At 33.4% G+C, this 18,031-nt stretch overlaps 1 protein-coding gene and 1 long non-coding RNA gene across 5 annotated transcripts; one reads left to right on the top strand and one right to left on the bottom strand.

The window, feature by feature from the left end:
- Nucleotides 1-873: 873 nt before the first annotated feature.
- LOC100246324 (disease resistance protein RPV1) lies at nt 874-12,907 on the bottom strand. Of its 4 annotated transcripts, XR_009467158.1 has the most exons (9): nt 12,306-12,907; nt 10,485-11,571; nt 10,033-10,389; nt 8,381-9,937; nt 7,793-8,227; nt 7,305-7,363; nt 5,755-5,885; nt 2,278-2,385; nt 1,587-2,026 (listed from the first exon to the last, which is right to left on the bottom strand). XR_009467158.1 is itself a non-coding variant. In XM_010659469.3 (8 exons), the coding sequence occupies exons 1-7, from the start codon at nt 12,803-12,805 to the stop codon at nt 1,942-1,944; spliced, it is 4,080 nt and encodes a 1,359-aa protein (XP_010657771.1). In that variant the 5' UTR covers nt 12,806-12,907; the 3' UTR covers nt 874-1,572; nt 1,921-1,941. The 4 variants fall into 4 exon arrangements, 3 of the variants coding, with proteins under 3 accessions (XP_010657771.1, XP_019078994.1, XP_059597296.1); XM_010659469.3 differs by lacking the exons at nt 2,278-2,385; nt 5,755-5,885 and adding an exon at nt 874-1,572 and having other exon boundaries at nt 1,921-2,026; XM_019223449.2 differs by having other exon boundaries at nt 1,586-2,385.
- LOC132254782 (uncharacterized) lies at nt 3,590-5,334 on the top strand. Its single transcript, XR_009467152.1, has 3 exons — nt 3,590-4,521; nt 4,605-4,723; nt 4,907-5,334. It is a non-coding gene; the product is annotated as an uncharacterized LOC132254782 (long non-coding RNA).
- Nucleotides 12,908-18,031: the final 5,124 nt, after the last annotated feature.

Raw genomic sequence — 18,031 nt, 5'->3', positions numbered from 1 at the left:
CAATAAAGTAAACAAAAAAAATTGTTATCTTTTCTACATTAAAAAAAAAAAACATGTTTCTATTAGAATTTGTACATATTTAACTAAAGATAATTAAAACATAACATTTAAGAGTAGTTTATAAAATTAAATAATAAGTTTTTATATATTCATTAGAATCATTGATTATAGAAGAAGGTATTCACTTAAAACAACTTTACCATGATATTCAATGGTTAAAAATAAGTATCATTACATATGAGCTATTAGAAAAAATATTGCTTTAATATTATAGTATATTTATTTTAACAAATTGAGGAATGAAAAAATCAGGACCAGATTTCCTGAAGCTTATATGGGGAGTACAGGATATCGAGGCCTATTGAAAAAGATGGTTCATCTCCTTCTCCCGGCCACAGGGTGCCAAAAGGAAAGATCCATTCCCCATATTTATCGTCTTGCTCAGATACTACACGAACCCCACTTTCTCAAGAGAAAATGAAACCTTCAAAGTGTTGCTCTGGTTTCTAAACGGACCACCAGAACCCCAAAAGAGGTCAGCAAGCGGTCGATAACCAAACCAGATGTGGGCAGCTTTTGAAAAATGCATGGAAGCCCCGTCGTCGATATAGAAGCTGCCAGATTCATTCACACTAAAACATAAAAACTCGGCCAACTCACCCATGGTAATGTTTGCGTTGAAAATAGCTCAAACAGCCAATCCCATCAACTTGGTATTATACCAATGTGGGGGCAGCTCTACAGTCACTGAACACCCCACCCCCTGATGGATGAACCACTCTGGAATGGTACTTCCATAAGCAACAATGTTATACTAAGTAGATAGACCAGGGTTACCAGGAATCATGAAAAGGTTGGAGGCATGTCGAGAAATAATATTCTAGGATTAGTATTCCAAGATTATTTTGTGGGATTGCGTCAATTATTTAACACCATATTAAAATATGTTTTAAGAATTCTTAGCACACGCGAACATTTAATAATAGAACATCCAGGGAAAGGCAGAATGCTCATTTGGAGCTCTGGATTTCTGTATTGATGCAACAAGCCGAATTCCCCGTAGAATAGCTTCCACAGTGTCGCTCTGCTCGTTCAATGCATATGCACTTGATGGATATGAAAAGGTTTCCAGGGATGTGTGGCCCATAAATCTTGAATACTTGATGGAGGCTCTGGCAATGATTGAAGACTCTTGCAGTGTTGTTCCACTATGAGCCTTTTGAGGCTACCAGGCACGGTAATGAAACCGTTTCTGCTCAGATCTAATCGTTCCAATGAAGACAAGGAGCCAAGATCACTGGGTAGGCTCCTTCCAATAGGTTGCAGTCACTTAAATTCAGCATTTTCAAGTAGCATAGACCCAATCCCTCTGTTGGTGATGAGCGCAAAGATAAAACCAGATTCCTTGACACGGATTCCCCTGCCTTGCATCCTGCTAATGCTGATACTTGAAACTTTGTCAAAAGAGTAATAGAGGTGGGTACCTCTTGTATACCACTTCCATTTGCTTCGACCTTTACTAATCATTGTGGGCTCCCCATGTCATCTGGCCATTTCTTCAGTTCTGAGCAACTAGAGAGAGTATAAGAGTGAAGAGTCGTCAGCTTACAAATGTTTCCATTAGAAAACCTACCCTCACAGACCTTTTTCTGTTTTAATAGATGTTACCAGAGTATGAATAATCTTTTTCTCTTAAAAAGAGCTTTGCCAACTACCTCACTCAATGAATAAAATGTTGAGGTAGCTGCAAATCATCTAGAATCAAGAAGGGTGATAACATAATTAGGTGAGAAGCATTCACACTGCCTTAATCTGAAGACTAACAGAACCTTAGCAAGTTACCCAAGCAAGTAGCTTTCAAGAATAATTGATTGTCTCATAAATCCTCAGCAACAATCAAGACTAGGGACTAAAGCATACCTGCTCAAATCCAAGCAATTCTCAATTTGAATAGCTTGACGCATTTGCAGCAACAGATGCATCAGTGATTTCTGATCCAAGTAGAAACAAAAGCATTTGCAAGCCCCTGAACATAGAGCAATCGAACAACATCTATCAAACTTTTAGTTATTAGAGATCTTGTGCTTAAAAAGACAGACTTATCGGTGCTTCCATGAAATAAGAGTATGAAGATTTATGACTGGAGTATTTGTGTAGCGCTCCAACATCAGTAATCTTCATGCACCGAGAGAAGTTATGCCCATAGAAAGTTTCCAGAGTGAGATTAGTTCTTGAAATTGTTAGAGAAATCAAAAGGCAAGAGAAAATGCATCTTACAAAGAGAAACCACTTCTTCACACAGTGAAAAATGATAGAGAAATCGACTTCAAGGGAGTGAAATGGGAGAGAGAAGATGGACTTGGTGCGAAAGCAGAGAATCTGAGGCTAGGAGTAAAGGAAGGGTGTAAGAAGATGAACATAATAATTATTTATGAGATATGTATGAGAGCGCACTACTACAAAAATAGTTTATGGTGTCACTATTTACGGTGTCACTTTTAAAATAATGACACCATAGGGTTTATAATTAATAAAGGTGACACATCATATAAAAAATCTTCAATTGAGGTAGTTAGATGATATTAATTTTATATTTATAGTGTCATTTTTTGGGAAGTGACATCATATAAAATAAATTTTTTTAGGTATTATAACTTAATGAGCCCACTTTTAGAATTAATAATGATGGATACTATATAAAAATCCCATTGTTTCCATATCTCACCCACAATCCAAAAAATCTCAATATATAAATCCTATATATAAAATCATGATCTTCTTCAACCTTTTTTCTCACCCATCCATAGTCAACACGCTCACAACGGACATTCTTCACTTTGTGGACTCCCAAGTAACCCAAAATCTCTTGGATCTGTCATTTTTTTTTTCTTTTATTAATGTCATTATATTAATTGTTTCAACATCTTTGTATTATGGTTTTTGTGGATTGTGTTTTCTTGAGTTGTAGGGAAAAAAAATTTAGGTTTAATCTTCTAGCATAGAAGAAAAAACTGTAGATTAATTGATTTTTTCATCTAAACCAAACACATGATCAAGTCCTTAAAAAAAGTGAAAAACAGGAAAAAATGAATGATTTTTAATATGTATTTGTGTGAGAATGACAGGTACATAATTTTTTTTAGATTTATTATCACATAATCTTCATCCTTTCTAAAAAACGAGAGAGGAAAAAAAAAAGAATGATTTTTCTGTTTGTATCTAAGTGGGAATGAGATATAGAATTTCGTTGAGAGTATCCAACCCCAAAAGGACCAATCCGGGAAGGCATGTGTGGTATTGACGGGAGATGATAAGATGGAAATCATAACCATAGCCATGTTCTCTCTGTGTCTTTCTATCCTCTTCAATTAATTCATGGGCATAGATATTTTATTTAGTTTTTATATTTAATTTATTTATAGTTTATTTAGTTTCTAAAATCCAATTAGCTAGATATTTTATTTGATTTTGTTTTTATATTTAAGTAGTTGAGTTTTGGAAAGTTTTTATATTTTGTTAATAGAAATAGAAATTTTTATATTTTTTATTATTAGGAAATTCTATTTTGTTAAATTGTAAGTATCTATCTCAATAAGAGATTATTAATATTCAAATGAAAGTGATGAAAGAGAGTAAATATTTTAATGCTCAATTATATTTTAATGTTATTTTTTTTTACATAAGGGTTTATTTATGTTTTCAATTTTGAAGTTCCCTTTCCAAGTCTAGCAACAAAAGTAGTGTCCAACCTTAAAATGGGCATGTGTGGTATTGACGGGAGATGATAAGATGGAAATCATAACCATAACCATGTTCTCTCTATGTCTTTCTATCCTATTCAATTAATTCATGGGCATAGATATTTTATTTAGTTTTTATATTTAGTTTATTTATAGTTTATTTAGTTTCTAAAATCCAATTAGCTAGATATTTTATTTGATTTTGTTTTTATATTTAAGTAGTTGAGTTTTGGAAAGTTTTTATATTTTGTTAATAGAAATAGATATGAGGACTTAGAGGGTTTATATTTAGGTAGTGCTTGAGCCAAGGAAAATGATAGTCCATTATCTTGACCCTATGCATCACAAACCATGTGAGGACTTAAATGACATCGTAAACATGTAAGTTCTTCCTATTATTTTTCATAGTATTATTTTTAAATAAAAAAATACATTCACCTCAAACACATTTTTTTTATTATTTATATATATATATTAAAACATATAACATTTACCTATTTTAAAAATGTACCCATTGAACTTATTTACATAGGGCTCTTCGAATATTTGCAAAGAAAACATCTAAGAGGGAGCCATCTTAGCAACTAGTGCAGGTGACATCCAAAAAATTTTCTTTACACATTAGCTTATGCATTTGCACCATTTATATATGTGAGTACTAATGTTATTTTATAATTGATCGATTAGTGTCCAAGAGAAGAAGGAGGGTTCGAATGTGACTACTTTGTTATGAGATTCACTAAAAAGATAATTTTTTTATCCTACAATTATTGCTTCAAAGGTATTACTTATTTAATGAATTGTACATAGTTTTAGGCCTTCAAATGTTATGCATTTTAATGTTATTTTCTTATTTGATTTCAGTTTGGTGATAAAAAAAAACATATTCTCAAGTAGAATTCGATGAAATTAGAGGAGAATGGGCTACTTTTGTGCTACAACTAATCATGAATCATGTTGATGCATCATGATCACCATGCATGGTGAGTCCCTTAGCTACTACATGAATTTTTCCATAGGTATTGTATAGTAATGCTTATTCTTTGGATAATGTTTCTATTTGAAAAAAAAAAATAGTTCTTAGATTTGTTCATTTATGATAACATCGATCCATGTTTATTTTCTTCAATAAAAATCTCTAAAACTCATTAAATTTTGAAATGCAGGTATACACTCTTGGGAGGGTGAAATGGAGAATAAAAAAGAAGAAGAAGGCAACAAGATTTTGGGTTTTTAAATGCAACTCTTATGTCATACGTTATAGGACATAAACGTTACTTTAATTGCAACTGAGAAGTTTAGATTTTTAGATGGGACTTTTATGTCATTTTATGGTTAGCCGGTTTTATGCTTATGAAATGGAGGTATACATGAATCTTGGGATCTTTAACATTTCTGAATCATGTTTTGGTATGTATTCACCCTTCTTTTTTAGTTTTAATGGGTTTGATATGTTGGACGTACTATCCTTTTGTGAACATTTGATATACAAATATCATTAGATGATTAATGTATTATGAGTTATTCCAGAAACATTACAGAAAAATGAGTTAAATATAATATGATTGTTATATTTATGGACAAAATATAAACAGATTAATCTTATTAATTCATAAGCATTACAAAAATCAACAACTAAAACCAATCATATCTTCCACAATAATTTACAATGATGTGATACCATAACTCAAAGGTGATGCATTTAATGTGACATCATAACTCAAAGATGATGTATTTAATGTGACACCCTATCATCACTAGAAATATATGGTGTCACTTCCGAATGGGTCACCATTTATCTACTTTGGTGTCACTTCCAAGTACGTCACCAATTGGTACCCTCTATGGTGTCAGTGGAGAAGGTGACATTATGTTGTAGTGACACCCTATGTTTATGGTGACTCGTTATAAATGTCACCATATACCTTTTTCCTTGTAGTGGCGGTTGGGCCCTACTCGTTTCTAAAAAATACCACCGTGTCCATAATATTATTTATAGACTGCCACTACATACCTTAATGCCAACTTTCCCACTAACTTTTGCCTCCATCCAATTCTTTGCACGCGGTAGAATTTTGGGCGTAGCTAAACCACCATGTTTGGCGACTACTCGTGCGGGGCTTTAAATCAACAGACCAACTGCGTCTAACAGCACTCACACGACTATTTTGGTTATTATACTAAAAAAAATGGTAAATAGTCTCCCTATACAAAATAAAATATATTTTAATCTTTTAATATACAAAATAATATTTTAATCCATTTTAATCCCTATATATATATATTCATTTTATTACATCTCTTCCTAATTTTCTCATTTTTTTTCTAGTTTTTTTTATTGGTTCTTGTGTGTCCAACTCTGTTACTCTAGCATAATATATCTATTAAAACTAAACTCTCGTCAACCTCTAGATAATTCTTTAATTTCTTTCAAGTTTTTTATTTAGTTAAGACAAAAAGGCACAACTTAGCACACAAAATATGTTCAATTAATACAAATATGAATTTAATCACATAAAATAATTGAAAAAATATTAGTCCACAATGATCATCAAAATGAAATAAAATGATATGTTATTTATTGAATTCAAAATCATTATTGAAATAAAGAAAACTATAAATAAATTAGAATGGAGTCAATTAAAATTTGGTTTTAAAAATGAAAATTAAAAAATTCAATTCACTAATATTATATATTTTCTAGATAACCAACCTTGGAAAACTACGTCATGCAAAATTGTTATTTCGAATCATCCTCCTTTAGAGGAAATAACCATAAAAACTCGAAATATTGAAATCATCGCTTCACCTTTCAAAATAATAGGATTAAAGGATAATGAAGGAAGAACAGTAACCTTAAAATACTGTAAAAACCTTCAACAAAAAAATAAATTTACTAATCAAATGTTAGGTACTCTCTCTTCTCAATTAGATAGAATAGAAAACAACTTAGAACTTCCAAATAATCCTTTAATCACTCTTCCCCAATTTCCAAACAAAAATTAGACAAAAATCGTATGATTTTCAAACTTGCGGAAGTAGGAAGTGAACCAATCAAATTTTCAAAATCGAACAATGAATTAATCAATAGATTAACAAATCGGTTAGAACAACTAGACCTCTCCTTCAAACCTTCCTCTACAAATACAAAAGTTGTAAATGTTATAACAGAAACTTCAAATTTAAATATTGATAGGTTGAAATCCATATTTAAGGATCAAGACCCTCAAATAAATAGAATAAACCATCAATTCAAACAACAAAACAAAACTAGAAATTATTACCCTAGACCAACACCTCCTGATCTTTAATATGAAGAAAGGAATCAAATCATCTAATCAAAGTATGATGGTGATGACATCTATGAATAGAACATAGATGGAGTAGGTGAGCATCAAATCTTGAATATACTTCAAGAAATGATCATGGACAATGTTCACACTAAAGAAGAAAAAGAAATAGTTCAAAACAGTTTAAATGAAAGAGGAAATCAAAATTTTGTTCATATCTTAATCTAATGGAGTAGTAAAAAGACCTAAAAACATATTAAAAGCAAGTGATTACCTCGGATATCTGAGTCTCCACCTATAATAACTTCCTTCACTTTCTTCATGTTGAGATATCTGAAGAAATTAACGTATTTTTCATTAAATTGAATGAAATGATTCAACTTAAAATGAATTCTTTTTATGTTTCACTAAAGACTTTTGGTGGACTCTTCAATAAAGTAAATCAAAAGAAAGTATTATTTTTTCTACATTTTAAAAAAAATGAAAAAACATGTTTTTATTAGAATTTGTATGTATTTAACTAAAAATAATTAAAATATAACATTTAAGAGTAGTTTATAAAATAAATTAATAAGTTTTTATTCATTAGAATCATTGATTATGAAAAAGGTACGTATTCACTTAAAACAACTTTACCAAGATATTTAATGGTTAAAAATATGTAGCATAACATTTCAGCAATTACAAAAATTATTGCTTTAATATGTTTATTTTAATAAATTAAGGAATGAAAAAATTTGGACCAGATTTCCTCAAGCTCACATGGTTCATCTCCTCCCGGCCAAATGGAAGATCTTGCTCAAAGATCAGACGAACCCCACACTTTTTCACCACTTCGCCGGCACGAATGGATTCAGAAAATGAAACCTCCAGGTGATCGATGCTCCGGCTGAAAACCACTCCAAAAAGGGATCGATACCCAAACCAGATGTGCTCAGCTTTTGAAAAATGCATGGAAGCCGTGTTGTCGATAGAGAAGCCGACAGATTCATTCATACTAAAGTATGCAGAACGGCCGAACTTACCCTTGCTGATGTTTGGGTGGAAAACAGCACAAACAGCCAATCCTATCAACCTGGTAGTATACCAATGCGGAGGCAGCTCTACAGTTACTGAACACCCCACGCTCTGATCGGTGAACCACTCTGGAATGCTACTCCCAGGAACAACAGCATCATACGGAATCCTTGAAGCAAACTGAATCATGAAAAAGTTAGCGGCATGCATGTAGAGAAATAATATTCTAGGATTAGTATTCCAAGATTATTTGTGGGATTGTCTCAATTATTTAACACGACATTAAATTATGTTCTAAGAATTCTTAGCATACGCAAACAAATAATAACATACTGTGCGAAGCGAAGAATAATCCATTGGATCCATAAATTTCGTTACTGATGCAAAACGCCGAATTGCGAGTAGGATAGCTTCCAAAGTGTCACTCTGCTCATTCTCCATTAGTCGGAAGCAATTACAAAATTCGAAGTTGAAATCACAGAACTTCCTCAATACAAATCCACTTGATAGATATGAAATGTTTTCCAGGGATGTGCAATCGTTGGCCAATAATTCTATAATACTTGATGGAAGCTCTGGCAATGATTGAAGACTCTTGCAGTGTTCCAGTATGAGCCTTTCGAGTTGAGGAAGTCGACTGAGGCTAGGCACGGTGATGAAACTGTTTATACTCAGATCTAAACGCTCCAACCAAGATAAGGAACTAAGATCACTGGGTAGTGCTCCTTCCAGTAGGTTGCAGTCACTTAAATTCAACTCTTTCAAGGAGTATAAAGCCGTCAAAGAAGACAGCCGGAATCCTTCTGTTGGTGATGAGCGCAAAGATAAAGCCAGATTCCTTGACTTAGATTCCCCTCCCTTACATCCTGTTAATGATAATACTTGAAGGTTTGTCAAAAGAGTAATAGAGGTGGGTACCTCCTGTATACCACTTCCATTTGATTCGAGCTTTACTAAACATTGTAGGCTCCCCATGTCATCTGGCAATTTCTTCAGTTCTGAACAACCAGATAGAGTAAGAGTCTGAAGAGACGTCAGCTTACAAATGCTTTCTGGAAGACTTGCAAGTTTTTTACAATTTTTCAGCTTCAACAAAACAAGCCCATTTAGATGCTCGATTGATGAAGGTAGCTCTCTTAGACCAGTGTCATCTAGAAAAAGCTCTTTCAAACTCTCCATATTTTCCCGTATCTCTGGAAGCTTCTTCAGTCTTAAGCAGTTTGAAATAGTAAGAGTTTTCAGGGACTTCAACTTAAAAATGCTTTCTGGAAGACTTGCAAGTTTTTTACAATTTTTCATCTGCAACAAAACAAGCTCATTTAGATGCTCAATTGATGAAGGTAGCTCTCTTAGACCAGTGTCATCTAGAAAAAGCTCTTTCAAACTCTCCATATTTTCCCGTATCTCTGGAAGCTTCTTCAGTCTTAAGCAGTTTGAAAGAATAAGAGTTTTCAGGGACTTCAACTTAAAAATGCAGCTCGGTAATGACTCAAGGCTTTTGCACTCTCCCAGATTTAATAAAGCAAGTCCATTGAGATATTCAATGGACAAAGGCAATCCTTTTATAGCAGTTCCTTTTAAAGAAAGCTCTGGTAAATTATACATGGCTCCCTGGACCTCTGGAAATTTCTTCAGTTTTGAGCAGCCAGCGAGATTAAGAATTTGAAGAGATTCCATATGGATGCTACTCGAGAAACTCTTGAGGTTCTTGCAGCCTTCTAAATCCAGGAAAATAAGCTTCTTGAGAGCTCCAATGGATGGGTGAACCTTGACCAAGCTTGTACAGCCTACAAGAATAATTCTCCTGAGGTTTGGAGCTCCAGAGAAGTCCGGAGTTTTGATTAGATGTTGAGAGTGGCTAAGTTTGATGAACTTCAACTTCTGGAATGACTGTCAAAGAAAAAGAGGAAAAAAAGGGCTAGAACAAATCAACTTTGATGAACTTTATAATCCATTTAAAGAAAAACAAAAAATATAAATTATACCTTGTTTCCTTCCCATAGTTGTTCAAGCCGACTAAAGCTCATTTTTAATTCAACAAGCTTCTCAGGATGAAAAGTTGATGGAAGAGACTTCGAAGGGTATCCATCCCAATGGAGAGATTTTAAGTTGTTGGATAGAAATTTAAAATCCCCATATAGATGCAATTTACATTTAGGGTACTGATTTTTACACGAATCATAGTTTCCCCGTTTCCAAGCATAATCCCAGATTTCACATATTTGTGCATTACAGAATCTGAGCACTCTTAATCTGTTCATCTTTGTAAAGACATCAACACTGAAGTGTAGCTCTTTTAAAGCCGACAAGTCAAGGACTATGCCTTCAACTGCTTCAGTCCCCTAACAATGAACCAAGAGCAGACTATGAGCTCAAAGTAAAAATTAAAAAAAAATAATAATAATAAAAAATAAAAAGTTATGCATTTAGGTCTTACTATATTTGTTGTTAGCATATGAATGACATCCTCAGTAACCCACAACCTGCTGCGTTTTCCGGGGTCTTTAATAGATTCTTGCCGAACAATTTCCCATCCCATTTCTTGTATCAAATCATGCATGCACAACTTATTATATGAAATGGTTACGAGAGACTTATCTATAAGATTACGTATTCCAATTTCTGGAAAGAAATCACAACTTTTCTGTATTTTTGTGGTGTAATCTTTGTCTTGTCCTTTAAAGAAGCATGCGATGTCAAGAAATATATCCTTTTGATTATTATCTAATCCATCAAAACTTATTCTCAGCACATCTTGAATAGCTTTATTTGGAATTCTTTTGAGTTTTTCCAATTCACTCTCCCATTCCTTTTTGCTTCTATTGTATAGAGAACAACCCAAGATTTTAAGGGCTAAGGGAATGCCCTTTGTATAATTTAGGGCACAGTCACATAGCTGTACAAAATCTTCTGTAGGAGGCTTATATTTAAAGGCATGTTGACAAAAGAGCATATGAGCTTCACTGTTGTTTAATTCCTTAACTTCATATATTTCCGTTTTCTCATCTAGCAAATTCTTTTCTCTGGTTGTGATGATAATTTGACTTCCTAGACCAAACCAGTTATGATTTCCAGCTAAAACCTCCAATTGTTGTGGGCAATCCACATCGTCAAGAACAACAAGGACCTTCATGGAGTGGAGCGTGTTTTTTATAGCATTGATTCCTCTATTGAAAATTCTTGTATTTAGATTTCCTTCCCAAAAAATTTGTGAAAGGAGTTCCATTTGCATATCAGCTGGATCATTTTTTAGTGATTTTTCTCTAACATTTGAAAGAAAGCAATAACCTTCAAATTGAGTGCGAATTTTCTGATAAACAACCTTAGCAATGGTTGACTTACCTATACCAGCCATGCCCCAAATTCCTACCATCTGAACATCATCTGACCCAATACATAATAATGAAACCATGTTTTGTATATGAGAATCCATTCCAACTAGAGCGTCCATGTTGCATGAGGATGCATCATTCAGTTCATTCCAGATCTTGGAAATAATTTCCTTAATAACCTTGGATTCATGTCTGCGAAATTCAAATTGAGAACAATCATATGGTCATCTTTTTAAAGTCATAAAGGGACAAAGAAAAACAGATAAATATAGCAGTGCTTAGATTTCTTCTTTGTTGCGACTGAAAAAAAAAAAAAAAACCAAAGGTAGACAAAATATATATAACTCAACGAGATGAAGCTAAAATTGATCAAACTCTTAATCCCATTATCATGCTGTGAGACGTGAAGCTAGGAATAATGTATTGTGAAATTATATAATCCAAAGATATTATTATTCAGTCTAATACTCTCCCAATTAAGCAGTCTGCGTAAAGAATGTCCTAGAAATGAGGTTAGGAACACTAGAAAAGCTATTGGATGCATTTTGAGGGCACAAGTATTGATTTTCAAAGCTGCAAAAACATATATGGTGATCCAATTAATTAATGGGCAGGGTCGGGTATCCCAGTAGGTCTTCGGAAAGATTGAAAAAGCACTGATCCAATAGGGTTTGAAGAAGTGTTCAAGCATTAGTCACGAGAAAAACAACCCTATGCTTCTTGTCATTTTTGAGATCAAGGAGCACCAAACCTCGTCCTCGCTTTATCATTTTTCTCTTTGATAAACCAACAGGAAAGGTTGAATTAATACATACTTCAATTCCCAGAAAGAAATTTAAGTAGATCCAACTTAGAAAAAGAAAAAGAAGAAAAAAAAAAGAGCAACACCCAAATAGAAAACAAAGAAATCCAGTTAGAAGAATTACCTATCTCGCGAATCCCATCCAGAAAGTCCGGATGCCACAGTTAGAGCTTCTCTCCACTTGAGCACTTTCTCCATGTTGTCCCTGTAAACTTGTTCATGCTTTGTAAATGCTACTCCATAACTCCCTGTTTGTTTTCTTACATGAGAGGGATCTACATTATAGAAAACCGGAAAAGCTGTATGTCCCCCCACTTTGACACACTCAAGAATCTTTGTAAGTTCATCCAAACACCAACTTGAAGAAGCATAGTGTTCAGAGAAAACGATGATGGAAAACCTTGATTCTTCAATTGCCCGTAGGAGTGCTGAAGATATTTGTTCGCCTCTCCTGAATTGATCATCTATGAAAGTGTTGATTCCATATTGACAAAGCGCCGAGTGAAGATGATCAGTAAAGCTTTTGCGGGTGTCTTCTCCTCTGAAACTAAGGAAGACTTCATACTTCCATGGATGGGTGGAAGAGGAAGAAGCTACTGAGAGACTGGTTGAAGAAGAAGCCATTTGCAATTTGGAGGAAGAATGGTTGGAAGACGGGTAGCTTGAATGGTCGATCCAGGGAATTGTAACTTCAAGAGGGTACGTGTGGCCGAGGAAAAAAAAAAGTCAAAAAGAAAAAGGAAACCATCAGGAGACACGGCAGAGAGATAGGAATGACATCATTAACATTTTTCCGTCTAATTAAGTATTTTATATTATTTTAGCCCATATTTTATTAAATATTTTCCGATGTATGATTTATAAGTTACACTTTTACCATATTCTAGAATTTATTTTAATATTATGTTAAAAAATTTTATATAGAATTTTTCTTAGCACTTGAAATTGAATTTAAATTAATGATGGAATATCATATCATCTTGTTAAGTTGCTTAGTTCCAAAGCATTTAATAGTACGTTTTTTTATTTTATTTTATAACTTATTAAATTAATATGTCAAGAATTTTTACATAAATTTGTAAATAAAAAAACAAGTTTGGGTTTGTCGATAGAATGAGTCATTAAATCACCTCCTAAGTTGGTCATTCACCAATATTTGGATTCTTTGTAAAAAAAAAAAAAAAAAACTCCATTGAAATGGTCATGAAAGCTTTTACTAGAAAAAGTCATTAGGGTATAGGAAGTTTGACTATATCATGGAAATATAAATTTTAAAAAGTCATTATCTTCCTAGTTTTAAAAAGGAAAAGATAAGAGGGTTTCACTATCTCAATAAATGGATGCATTTCCAGAAGAAGCATCTCATTTAATTTGGGCCCTCGGACCACCTAATTTACTATTAGGATGTTAGATTTTTCACTCTGAATTTAAGGCAAGTTTCAAATTAAAATTGTCTACACATATAGAAGGAAAAATTGAAATGAGGGTTCACATCATTAAAAATTGATGTTTAAAATGGGGTCCACATGATTAAAGAGGATAGGTGGGATCACATGGCTGAAAAGAGTTGTTCAAACTAAGTCTACTTGGGAACCTTCATTTTCCACTTGCATTTTCCATTTTCTTTCATATTTTTCTCCATTTTTCTTTTTTCTTTTTTTTTTTCTTTTTTTTTTTTTTTTTGTTTGAGGTTATGTAATGAAAATGGATTCTTTTTAATTCAATTGTACAGGCATATATAGTATAAAAAAAATTTATGTATGATAAAATTCTTATATAAGCATAGTCTAAGCTAAATCCACCTACCAACAACCCATTTCCTTTCTTTGCATTTAATCTCAATGAAAATTCACCAATAGGATGTTAGCTTAGCCCCAAAGCATTTATATGTAAATTTAATGATTTTTTTCTTTCAAATTTGTCATATTAATGTGTCAATACTTTGAGGAAAAATAGAATTGTTGCATTAAATTATATATGAAGCTAAAGTGAGTTGCAAAAATTGTGGAATAACATTATTTTTGTTTTTACCACGGTTTTTAGAAAATAGGGTTTAGGTATTAATTGAAATAAAAATATAAAATAAATATTTTAAATTCTATAAAAAAAAATAATTATATTACATTATGCTATGGTGATAATTAATTAGGGTAAGAAAAAGGGTGCTTGCACCACTATAATTTTTCTTTTATCATTTTCACCATATTGATATGTGATAGGTAAGGCTACAATTTGAAAGGATTAGTATGACCTAAATTGAATCTAATGCAATTTTAAAGCAGGTTCAACCAATCATTTTTAGTATATGAATAAGGCTTGAGTTCAAATTTTCCCATCCGAATTAATTCAAGTTAAATTTAAGTCAAGGTTTGAATGATCCGAGCTAGCCTAACGTAAACTTGATTTAATATTTTTATAATATTATAATTTATATCCGTATTTATTTTATACTATTATTTAATTCATTAAAGAAATTTATTTATTTATTATATTATACATGATTTTATTTTACTCAAATTTAATTCACTTATTAACCTAGTCTTCTTATGCTAAACTGATTAACTTGAGCTTAATTTAAATTTAGAAAAATAAGATTGAATTATGCTTGTATTACCTATATTAAATTAGACATTATATTGATTTGGTTCAAATTGAACTATATCACCTTCAAAAACATTTCCAAAAACCAAGTACACGTATGAGATAAGTGTACTTGTCTAGGGGTTTGATCTCTTTTTGCTTAAGCTTAGCTTGAAAGATGTTATACTAGGTCAAAATCTTATGGAAAATTATTTGCAACAAATATATGATGTGGTTAAATATAATATTTTGCTACGAATATAAATTTCATCTCTAAAAAAAAAAAAAACTTTTTTGCCATAAAAATAAAAATTGTTGCAAAAATCTTCTTTTTTCCATAAAAATTTATTTGTGGCTAAAATTATAGTGGCAAAATGTGAAATTTGTTATAGTATCAATAATTGTTCTAGCGACACTAGTGGTTCCTTATGATGATTTAGCAATGGAACATAAAGATTTGCACTCATAGATAATAGGATTTTGTTCCCTTGTGAGTTCTTTTAGAATGTTTAAGTATATGCTTAAGGCTTCAAAAGAAAAAGGAAACAAGAATAAAAGGAAGATATTAATGAGTCAAAATATGAAGTTATAAATATTCAATGAATTTAAGTCAAATTTAACCTACACAAGCATGCTTGATTAAGTAATGGGATTGAAACCACATTATCTTTAAAGAGTACATATAGGCTCTTGATATGTTAATAATTAATTGGAAATGTCAACAATACTATGTTTAAAAACAATAATGTTAGTGTCCCACACATGAGGCCTCTTTATTAGCATGAAGCTCCTAGTTTTGTATAGTTTTTTAATTTAAAAAAAAATAATATAATGTAAATAACCAAGCCAGTTTACAAATTAAGGTAAGTTACCCAATGACATTCTTTACACATTCTAAATTGAAAAACTAGCAAATCAAAAGAATCCTTGTGAGATTCCCAAAATTTATTACACACATAATTTTAAAAGTGCAATGACATTGTACATACCATATCTCTATGTTAGACTTACAAGGCTTGAATCAATAATTTCATAAAGGCTTCAAAATCATATCATAGACATATATATATAAAATAATATAGTACAAGTTAGTTTTAAACTCCATGTAAAAAATATCCTAGAGTTTGTTAGCATTTTACATACCAAAATAATGTCAAGATATATAAAATAACTCTTTTCATGCCTAGTAAATTATTAAAGGAACATGCCTCATTTTCTTAACAAAGTTTGAAACATGAACATATGTTAATGGCCACAAATATATTCATGCATCAAGTACACTAGAGTTGTTCGCCAAACTTGGGGCTGCTCAGAATGGGTGGTTCAGTGAGTTAGAGCTTGACTATTTCAAATGTCTGTCTGCATTCATCCGTCCAGCCGAATGTGCTTGCTCCCCTAAGCATGAGGAAGAAATGTCTCAACTTGTCTATGAAACCGGTTATGAAATGCCCTAAAGCTGCTAGACAGCCTGTGAGGCATTGCAACTCCTTTTTGGTACTTGGGGCAAGTGTTTCAAGGATAGTTTTAATTTGATCTATATTAACTTCAATTCCTCTTTGGGTCACCATAAACCCTAGAAACTTTCCCACCCTGATGCAAAAAACACACTTAGCTAGATTGAGCTTCATGCTGTATGCCTGCATCAGGCGAAATGTTTCTTCCAAGTGTTGGACGTGTTCAGCTCGGGTTCCGCTTTTTACAACAATGTCGTCAATGTAGACCTTCATCGTTCGACCGATCAAAGGCTTGAAGGTCTTTGTCATTAGCCTTTGATAAGTAGCATTGGCATTCTTAAGCCCGAACGGCATAACTTTATAAAGTACAACCCATGTGGTGTAACAAAGACTGTCTTCTCCTCATTCGGCTAGGACATGGGAATTTGGTGGTATCCGGAGAAAGCGTCTATAAAGAGAGCATCTCATGCTCGACGATGGTGTCGACTATCTAATCTATCCGAGCCAAGGGAAAACTATCCTTTGAGCAGGTGTCATTCAGGTTGGTGTAATCAATACAAACTCGTCACTTCCCATTCTTCTTTGGAACGACCACCACATTTGCTAATCAGTTCGAATACTTGACTTCTCTGATAAATCCGGCTGCTAGCAACTTGTCAATCTCCGTCTGGATGATTCTCTGCCTATTTGGATGGAAACATCGAACCTTTTGTCAGATGAGGCGTGAGAAGGGTATGACATTGAGCTTGTGAAAGGCCACAAATGGATGGATTCTCGGCATATTAGAGTGAGTCCAAGCGAAGACGTCTTTGTTTCACTAAAGCATGCTTCCAAGCAGGTCCAATTCATCATACATGAGTAGGGAGCTAGTATAGGTGATTTGATTTGTGCCATGTGAGAGGTACAATGGTTGGAATGGATTAGTTGTAGGTGGATCCTTCTCCGCCAGGCTCCGTAATTTCTATTGCTCCCTCGTGTTTGATGATTCCGGACGTGCTTCTTCCTTGGTTGAATGTCCGAAATCTAATGCCACTTGTGAGCATTTGTGTGTGGCTAGTTGGCTACCAAGGAAATTGATTTGTCCCTCCTCAGTGAGGTAACTCACCATCTAATGGTACATAGAGTGAACGACCTTCATTCTATGAAGCCATGCAAGTCCCACAATGGCATTGAAAGGAGACAAATCTTCTACCATCAAGAATTGTACATTCAAGATGACTGGACCAGCTTGGAATGGCAACATAACATCACCCTGAGAAGTCGTCATGGCTCCATTGAACTCAGACAATAATCGTCCTGGGCTCTCTAGGGCAAATGGTGAGTAGCCCATCTGTTTGTAGGCTAACATTTGTAAGAGGTCGGCTAAGCTACCTGAATCAACCAGAATCCTTCTCATGTTGAACTCGTTTATTCCTAGTATTAGGACTAGGGCATCTTCGTGTGGTTGCAACACTTGGCTAACATTTATAGAGGGAAAGGTAATTGTGTCGTTGATAGGGCACATACTTCCTTCCGAAAAGTTATGTTGAACGAAACTGACCTGTTCTTTTACAAAGGTCGCACGGAGCTACCTCTACTTTTTCTGTTTAGAATTGTATCTTTCATCAACGAGACCTTCGTGGATGCAGTTGATGACAACTCTGGGAGCTGCTAAAAATGTGAGGGCTTGGACGACTAGGTCTTAGGTCATCTCTCTTTGCCCGCTAGTTGTGCGAACATATTGTTTCAGGTGTTCAACCCTGATTAGAATTTCCACCAAGTAGTGGAGACTCCTACATTGTTCGGTGGTATGGCCATGATCTTTATGATAGGCACA

Source organism: Vitis vinifera, chromosome 12 (genome assembly GCF_030704535.1).
Source record: "Vitis vinifera cultivar Pinot Noir 40024 chromosome 12, ASM3070453v1".
NCBI classification, from domain to species: domain Eukaryota; kingdom Viridiplantae; phylum Streptophyta; class Magnoliopsida; order Vitales; family Vitaceae; genus Vitis; species Vitis vinifera.
Note: the sequence above shows the minus strand (reverse complement) of the source record. Positions and strands in the feature narration are given on the sequence as shown.

What these genes read in the sequence shown, in the direction of transcription:
- LOC100246324 (XM_019223449.2), bottom strand. Translation starts at nt 12,805, where the DNA reads ATGGCTTCTTCTTCAACCAGTCTCTCAGTAGCTTCTTCCTCTTCCACC. An exon ending in AACTATGGGAAGGAAACAAG is followed by an intron (nt 9,938 to 10,032) that starts GTATAATTTATA and finishes TTTCTTTGACAG; the next exon opens with TCATTCCAGAAGTTGAAGTT. An exon ending in TGGAGACTCAGATATCCGAG is followed by an intron (nt 5,886 to 7,304) that starts GTAATCACTTGC and finishes GAGTGCTGTTAG; the next exon opens with ACGCAGTTGGTCTGTTGATT.